At 31.8% G+C, this 8,824-nt stretch overlaps 1 protein-coding gene across 3 annotated transcripts in view; it reads left to right on the forward strand.

Annotated features, from left to right (window-relative positions):
- Nucleotides 1-7,823, forward strand: part of LOC128991777 (serine/threonine-protein kinase ULK2) — a 157,158-nt gene extending 149,335 nt beyond the window's left edge. For all 3 annotated transcript variants that reach the window (XM_054414998.1, XM_054415171.1, XM_054415083.1), the window contains 3 exons: nucleotides 1,687-1,820; nucleotides 2,491-2,626; nucleotides 4,488-7,823. In XM_054414998.1, the coding sequence (XP_054270973.1) occupies nucleotides 1,687-1,820; nucleotides 2,491-2,626; nucleotides 4,488-4,564 (347 nt within the window). In that variant the 3' untranslated portion in view covers nucleotides 4,565-7,823. The remainder of the gene's footprint in view (nucleotides 1-1,686; nucleotides 1,821-2,490; nucleotides 2,627-4,487) is intronic.
- Nucleotides 7,824-8,824: the final 1,001 nt, after the last annotated feature.

Here is an 8,824-nt window from a genome sequence, read left to right on the forward strand (position 1 = left end):
ATCTGATACAGTACAAGGCAGACAGAAGAGGAAAATTAAAATAGGCCTATTACATTTTACAAGCCGCAGTAACAGCATTGAGACAAAGTATTTTAAAAGAAAAGAAAGCACCATTATTTTAATGAGTTAAAATGTTTTAATTTGTCCAGATAAAATGCAATGTTTATATTTGAGTATGGATTTTTTCTTATTATATCTTTTCAATTCCCTTTCAGGCCTACCTATAAGAGTTTTGTCCATTGTATATAGAACATTATAAATATTATTTTTAATGATTTCTTTACTAATAATCTAAAATTGTTATCGGCTCTGGCATGAATCAGCTGACTTGGTAGGAATCGCACAGGTTATGCAGCCCAAGCAATAATACTTAACACATTGTTTTCAGTGCAAATGTGAATTTTAACTGCTGCACAAGCTTAACTATAACAGCTGTTTCAAAAAAATAAGTGTTGGATGTGTCATCTCTTTAATTTTAATTGAGCTCTTTGTAATCTTACCTAATTAAAAAACACAAAAAAGTAGTAGGCAACTAATTTTTTCATGTCATGATTTAAAAGTTGTTTACAAGTCATGTTTAGATTAATTCGAAAACTAAACAACAAATAGAACATACTTTTGGGTGATATCCCAAGCATTCCCATTTCATTTAGTTTGTTTATGCAGGTTTTCATAATTTTATCTCGACTCTAAGTATGTCAAACAGCAAAGCGCGGACGTCAAAATTCTCCGTTTTTGGAGCGCTTTTTTCAACTTAATGCTGCAACAAAGATGGCGGAACTGTCGACATTACCAGTAATGGTTGTATATAGTGCATGGCCCTTCTATTTCTGTGGGGGAAAGATAGTTGAAAATAAGAAAAATAATAAAGGAAATAAATCAAAGGACCAGCCTAAATTAGGCAAAGGAGTGAAACAATTCAAAATTGATATTGTTGGGATTTGTCAGCTAAATATTTTACATAAATAATTATTAAAAAAAGTAACAAGACAAGTTTTCAGTTTAATATACAATGTTGTTCAATTTCTGAAAAATAATTTGTCAAAAAAAAAAACTTAATATTGATGAAACTCACCAAAAATGTCAATCATTATATTCAAATTCATTGGTGGAACCGTCTTGATGGATTCATGGTTTCTTGAGGTGTTTAAGTTCAAGTCCATTCATGTCTTGATGATTGAAATATCACTTTTTAAAAATGTCTTTCTTTCTTGTAGAATTTAACAATGATGTTCACAATACGGATTGTATAATGTAGTTGAAATTAAAATGATTAATATTTGCTTAAATCCCATGAAAATTGTATGTGAGTTATAAAATAGAATTGAGAATAAAAATGATATGTAGTGGTTGTACTGAAGATAGAAATACAATGTTTTTTTTATAATAATCAAAAATATGATGTAAATAAACATTAAATTAAATAACTTTCAGCTGTCAAGAAATTGGGATGGGAAAGTAAAATAGGAAATTGTATTTAGAACAAAGAGGAAATAAAATTATAATATATTGAAATCAATTTGTAATAAAAGTATGGAAAAGTGATGAACTAGTACGCAACAATTTCTATTCTGTGTTCGCTGGGTGTAACTGAGACTGAACTGTGACTGGACTGATGTGTGTGAATTTAAACTTTAGGCTTTACATTCAAATTGTCTGCTGTCTAAAATTTTGAATTTATTTCAGTTGTTTCAAACATGAATGCCAAATTTCGCAAATGTCTCAACGAGTGCAAACTTCTAAATGCCAACTCTCCAGGCCTGATACAAAATGCCAGTGCTACAGCTGACAAAATACTATACAACCACGCTATATCTATGGTAAGTTTTATTAAAACAGGTTATTAAAACACCATCGAGTCATTGAAGTGCTGGTGAAGGTAAGTTAAAAACTTAATCTCAGCAATTTACCTTAGTTAGTTAAAAATAAATTTAAAACTTTTTTATTTGGTGATTAGGCCTATGGATTTGGAAGGAAATATGTATCATAATGAAGGATAATCTATTGATTTCAAATCTATAGGTTAAAATTAATTAATAATTTTTCATTTATTTTAACTACTTAATTTTATTTTATTTTATTGTTTAATGTGATTTTTTAATACAACAGGCAACCATAAAATAACCAAGTCACCAACCAAGATTTGTATCTTAATTTGTTGGATCTGCTAACTATTTGGAACGTTTTAAGACATCGAATTTGGTTAAAAAGGTTTAAATACACAAAGTCCAGGAAATCGTAACTAATTGGGACCGAATGCTGTTTGGATCAGCTGAATGTTTAGATAAGCCAAAATAATTTAAGTACAATAGAACTTCAATTATCTGAGGTACTTGTGAGGTGGGAGACCACAGATAATGGATAATCCAACATGGTATGAAAATTTAAAATATATAATATAACAAAACCATAAAAAACAACATAATAAGAAAATAGACATTACTGTCGTCGTTTTGACAAGTGAAGTAATGTGATTGTTATGTTTGTCAGTGTCGCTCAGCAGCTCTGGATGAATTGTTTGACAACTCTACAGAGTGTTTCCAGCGTTACCAGACAGCACATATACTGCTGCACTCTCTAGCCCAGACAGTGACTTACCAGCAAGACAGGGCACTCCTCACCAAGTGTAAGTGTTTCATACACATGCAATAATAAGGTATTCTTTATTTTAACTTGCTGATCCTCCAACAATTATCTTTTGCCTATTGATCACAGTAAATCCCCAAAGTAAGTTTTATCCAGCTACACTGGGGCAATTTGGGTAGGGTTGGTACTTGCATCAACAAATCCCACTATTTACTACAGTATTAGCAAACTGCCATGTTCTAACAAGTGATCGAGTAGTAAGTGGCAAATTTATGGTGTAGGCCTACATCCAACTACATAGAAAAAAAGTATAGGTTTTTTTGTCGCTCCGAGTAAAGCTATGAAGATTTATTTTGTTGATTATTTAGAATAAATGCACATATCTGTGGAAATAATGCATTCCTACTTAAACATTTTAAACCTAGTGGCCATTTTATTTATTTTAGTAAACATTTTATACTCAATGCTATGTAGGGCAAATAATATAAACAATCATTACTCACATGGTGTGTGAATTGTAGTCTAGCAGTTAGGGTCAAAACAAACATAAAACCATGTTGTTGATTCAAACTGAGAGAAAACTGCTCTTTTGCAAGCCCTTAATCATACTATTAATACTGTTAAGTTGTTTATCATGAAATCTATATACTAATTTTTACATGGAAACAGTCCCGTATAGATTTTCAAACAAAAAATTGCAGTAACTACTTGGTATTCCTTCTTAGTTATATTTTACAGTACTGTGGAGTACTTTAAAAAAAAAAACATTTAAAATTTATTGTACTAGTTTTTATATTTATATACATTGGAGTCCCGATAATCCGATCTTCGGTAATCTAAAAGTCTGCTTAGTCCGAAACCAAAAATTTTATTTTTTACTTTTTTATTATTATTATTTTTTTTATTAAACTTTTAACACAGTTAGCTGTACCTGGTCAAAGTATCCTGTAGCGGCTGGGCGAGATAGACTTGTTTTATAGAGTATTTTTAGTAAATATTTTGCCTTTTTTTTATTAAATTTTTTTCTTTTTCGTCCCGGGTTCCAATCCCGCAAATCACAAATGGATTTGATTTAAGTGATAATGCTGCAGCCCCTAAGTCTAGCCTAGAGTAATGTGAAAAACAATCCCGGGCTCGTGCCTAGCGTCCTAAGACAAAAAATTTTTTTTTATATAAAAAAAATGTTTAATCCAAAATATTTGCTAATCCGAAATGGGTCCGATCCCAACCATTTCGGACTATCGGGACTCTACTGTATATATATTTATTTAAGAATATAATATATAGAGTGGGAAAAGCTTCAAAACTTGTTACACAGTTCCTGGGCATTTAAATAATTTTAACACATTATTCAGTGATACATTACCACCTCAGGGGGACGGCCCGTTAGAAGTCGGAAGAAAATCATAAACATAATGCATAGGTCGATATGCACCTTAAATTAAAGTTCTTTATTATTAGAATATAATGCCGCAAATTTGAGCTCAAAAGAACATCTGAGTAAAAAATGGCAGCCGTTCAAAGATTCAAAATGATAGATTTAAAAAAAATCTTACATTTTTGACTTGGTTGTCCATTTGAGTTCAAATTTGTGGTGTTGAATTCAACTACTAAAGGCCTTTAATTAGATGGGCATATCAATCTATGCTTACATTTAAGATTTTCTTCAGACTCCTAGCGGGCCGTCCCCCTGAGGAGGTAATGTATCACTGAACAATGTGTTAAAATGATTTTAATGCCCAGTAACTGTGTACCAAATTTTGGAGCAAAATCTTTATAACTTTTTAAAATATTCAACCGTCCCAGGACTTTTTTTCCACCCTGTATACACCAGTCAGTATAGTTTACTATTTTAGTTTGAAAACATTTAATGTTAGGTGAAATGCATATATTTTTTATAGATAAAGAAGCAGTTGAGAAAAGACTGAATGTTCTGCAAAAGCAAGGAGTAGTGTACGCAAACAGTACTGAGATATAAATCATCAAGTCTACATCCTCGCATTACTTTTTAAGAGAATGGCTTACTTGTAAACTATTTCATAATCAAAACCACATTCTTTTCATAGTTGGCCATTATTCATCAAGATAGTTAATTATATATTGTTTTTTAATTGTTATTTTGGTAATTTTGGACTGGTTTTACAGTAAGGCTTGGAAATAAGATGTAAGGGTGGACTTTTTTACTTGTATGATAGTGATTTCAAAAATAATATTTTGCTCTTATTCAATTTTTCTAGTCTACTAAACCTTAAGACCAGGCGTATGCCGAGACAGAAAACTATGCCACATATATCCTTACAGAACCATGTAAGCTGACATGCATGCATGTATGTGTCTGGCACAAATATGGACCAGCATGCTACATTTTTTTAAATAGCCACATGCCACACAACTCCGGTGCAAACCTGAGTACTCCTTAGGAAATATATTTTTTTTATCCATCAGGCAAATGAAAATTTACCAAGTCTGCAGATTTGTTTTGGTGGGGTTGGTATTATGATGTAAAATCTTATTAATCAAACATTTGTTTTAATATGTATACACACTTTTCACTATACTTTTTGAAACACAATATAACTGAACCAATTTTTACTTTTCCATAGTGGTCTCAAAAGAGTTTTTAATGTGCTGCGCCACAACATGTGCTGGTCAAACATTCATGAGTTGCAGCTCTTGCACCCCAAAACTTGGCTTGCATGCATTGTGTTGCCTGGGTCTAAGTATATGCCCGGCCTAAAAGTCTTTAAAAAAAACTAACAACTGGTCAACATCTAATATGTTCGGTTTTTATTGTAAAGCAAAATCCTCTTGATAATTTTCCATAATGACTAAAACTCAATAATTTTGCACTTTTTAAGGATTTAGCAGCTATCTCTCAATGTTGCTCTAAGTTTTAAAAGTAAAGAGAATTAATTTCAATCACAGGTCCTAAGATTTTAGCAAAATGTATGTGATTTTAGTTGTACCAAAAAATAAATAAAATGCTTATATAAGTTTGGTTTTAAGTATTCTCGTATATTATTTCAAATAGGGACAGGTTGATATAATCGATGTGATTTACATAACATTTATTGTATAATTAGTTCAAAGTGTATTTGACATACTGTGTACCGGTATTGAATTAAGGTATTTTCTTTCAGATACACTATATATTTTTGTAAAACGTTTACATTTTACTAAATGGACACATTTATTTAGCGTTATTTTATCTCTTATTACTGTTATTATAATAATATTTTTGTATTATGAAATAATAGTCAACTGCAATACGATTAATGTTTTATTCACAATACAATAATATAAAACCTACAAACGGTTAAAAAGAAGTTAATTTGTATTAATATATTTCAAATGGAGAAATTGTTTCATTTGTTGTATAGTTTATTATATTTCAGTAGCCATAAAATAAGTTTAATTGACTAAAATATTTAATTTTCTAAGCACCATATTATTAGAATAAATTATTGTTTTTAACGTAGCCTACTTCTGACTGTGTAATGTAATGTAATAATGTCCTCCGTATATTTTTAAAACATCTTCAAGTTTATTGATGAATTCCACAGAAGTGCTTCAAACAGTTTTACTTCTCATCAGTAATCTATGATGGAGATAAAAGTATATTATTATTTTACTATGATTAGTTTGTTGCACTTTGCTTTGGACATTTTAGTTAATATTTATTTCTGGTAACAACTTACTATGTGCTAATTTATGATCAATACAGTGTCAATAAATTAAAATGCTAACTACTTTATACAGATAGTTCTATTGTAAATATATGTGTGTAAATATTTTAACTATGAGTTAATTACCTACACTTTCACATAGATGCTGTTATCTAGTTTAATTTTTATTGTTGAATTTCATTATGACTAATTTATGACAAATGAGAAAGCATGATGTATGGGTATGTTTAGCAGTTATATTTCAACAGCCAATAGTTTTTTACATTAAACATATCTTTATAGTTGTCCTGAATTAAATTCAACATTTTTAAGGTTTAAAAGAATGGTATTAACATTCAATTATCTGTTATCATTAAAGGAATCAATACCAGTTTTATAAAAAAAAAATGGACATTTTAAGCTGCACAAAGAGAACATTTTTGCATTTCTACACTCAAATCTCTTGAATTAAATGAAAGATAAGTGGTATAGCCAGGCCCGTTTTTGACCCTGTCGGCACCCTAGGCACAACTAATAGTAGCGCCCCTTTGCATTATATATATCAGGGTATCCACCAACCGGAAAATCCGGGAACTATGCGTGAGGTTTTTTTTACAGGGAATTATGCGTGAATTTTGTATTTCTACCTGGAATTTTCAATTTACCGCCATTGCGCATGACAACTGTGACGTTTCCGTGACCGCGGGAGGCGATAATATCCCTACACACAGCCGCGAGGGATAATCACAATTTTTCATGATCACGGAAGACGATGATGATCTCCACACGATTGCGTCATATGATTGACATTTTGCCGCAATCGCGGGAGAAGAATACAATGTCTTTATGAACGCGGGAGGCTATTACTATGTCCACACGACCGCAGGGCGGCTGGGGACGATATAATGATGTCTTCACGGCCGCGAGGGGTGATCACAATTTGACAACAATAATGTCCACACGACCGCGGGAAAAGATCAGAATTTTGCCTCATTCGCAAGTAGACGATGATAATCTCCTGACGACCGCGGGATATATTCATTTTTTTCCGCGATCATGGAAGACGATAATTATGTCTACATGACAGCAGAAAATAGTCAGAATTTTGCCGCAATTGGGGGAGACAAATATTATGATGTCTACACGACCGCGAGGGATTATCAGAGTTTTAACACGATCGTATGCAAATACAACCACAAAATACTTTTCTAAATGTAATATTTTAGAATAAATATTTTTCTCTCCAATTTGTTGGCGCCCTCCAAAAAAGCCAATTGCCTTGCGCCCCATGCATGTGCCTACTGTGCCTATTCGGTAAATCGGCCCTGGGTATAGCTCCAGTGTCCAGTATTAAAATATATTTTGTGTCGTTTAGCAATTGACCGATTTCTTAAAAGAAGTTTCATATAATATTCATATGAATGGTATTTGTGTGCTTAACAATGTCAGTATGTTAAATTAAAAAAACAAACACTTAATTTAACCTAATCTATCGCCAAAACCTGGGGCTCACATGTAAATATTTACCTTGATTTGTCAACACTAACACAGCAAATATGTAAATAAGTTCTATCATAGGGGAATGTTGCTGAAAGTCAACAGTCCCGGAAGATCAAATAATTTATACCTGTGCCGCTAGGTCAAAAACTACAATGTTTGCAGTGTCTGTAGATCAAAATTCCCAGTAAGTCAAATAGTACAGTCCGAGCTAAAAACGTGGTCTATGATAAAGCAATTGACTTATTGGGAATTTGACCTAATGCAACAGCAGTTTTAATATAAAGAAATACGGTAAAATACAAGTTCAGTTTCGCTGAGTCAAAAGCGCTGTCAAAAATTTGTGCCGGAAGATCAAAAGCAATAAAAGTGAACGTCGATTCAGTATAAAGTAGACCTCCTGCAACGCTTACTACACCAACAAAACTCGCTTTTAGTTACTTCGTGTTTTGTCATAATTAGAATAAAGCTAAAATTATCATATTTGGTACATAGCTTATCTATTAATGCTTCTTGCCAACTGTTTGGTCAACACTGTAAATAGGTATAGTTTATGTAATAAAAAGCCTTTCGTCAAAATTTGTGGCATGAAATACACGCAAGGGCGATTTGAAAATTTCTGGTTATTATATACGTTTGTAAAAGGAGATCCATTTAATTTTAGAACTATTTTATGAGTTATAATGTAGTCTACACATAAACTGTGTAAACGTATTACACCTCGGAAGGGTTGAAACCTGTCCAAACTATCATATATATTTATTAAAACGTAAATGGGATTTTTTCACATTCTGAATCAACCAGTCGACGGATTTTCATTATTTTTGTGTTGAAAGAAAGATAATTTTGAGAACCAGGGAATGTCAAAGCCATAATTATAATTAAGGGTACCAGTTTTTTAGAAATTAAGTTTTAATTTTTTTAAAGTCTAGCAGCCGACGCTAACCTTCTAAGCTAGCTTTTAGTTCAATATAATTTGCTTAACATAACAGCTGTAAACATTCAGCATATGTGACACAAATTTAAAGACATATTTAGAGTTGACTTATTTATACTATGTGTAATGCTGACCATTG

Source organism: Macrosteles quadrilineatus, unplaced genomic scaffold (genome assembly GCF_028750875.1).
Source record: "Macrosteles quadrilineatus isolate MER2022 unplaced genomic scaffold, UCM_ALF_1.0 Scaffold_1__1_contigs__length_201487025, whole genome shotgun sequence".
Taxonomy (NCBI): Eukaryota; Metazoa; Arthropoda; class Insecta; order Hemiptera; family Cicadellidae; genus Macrosteles; species Macrosteles quadrilineatus.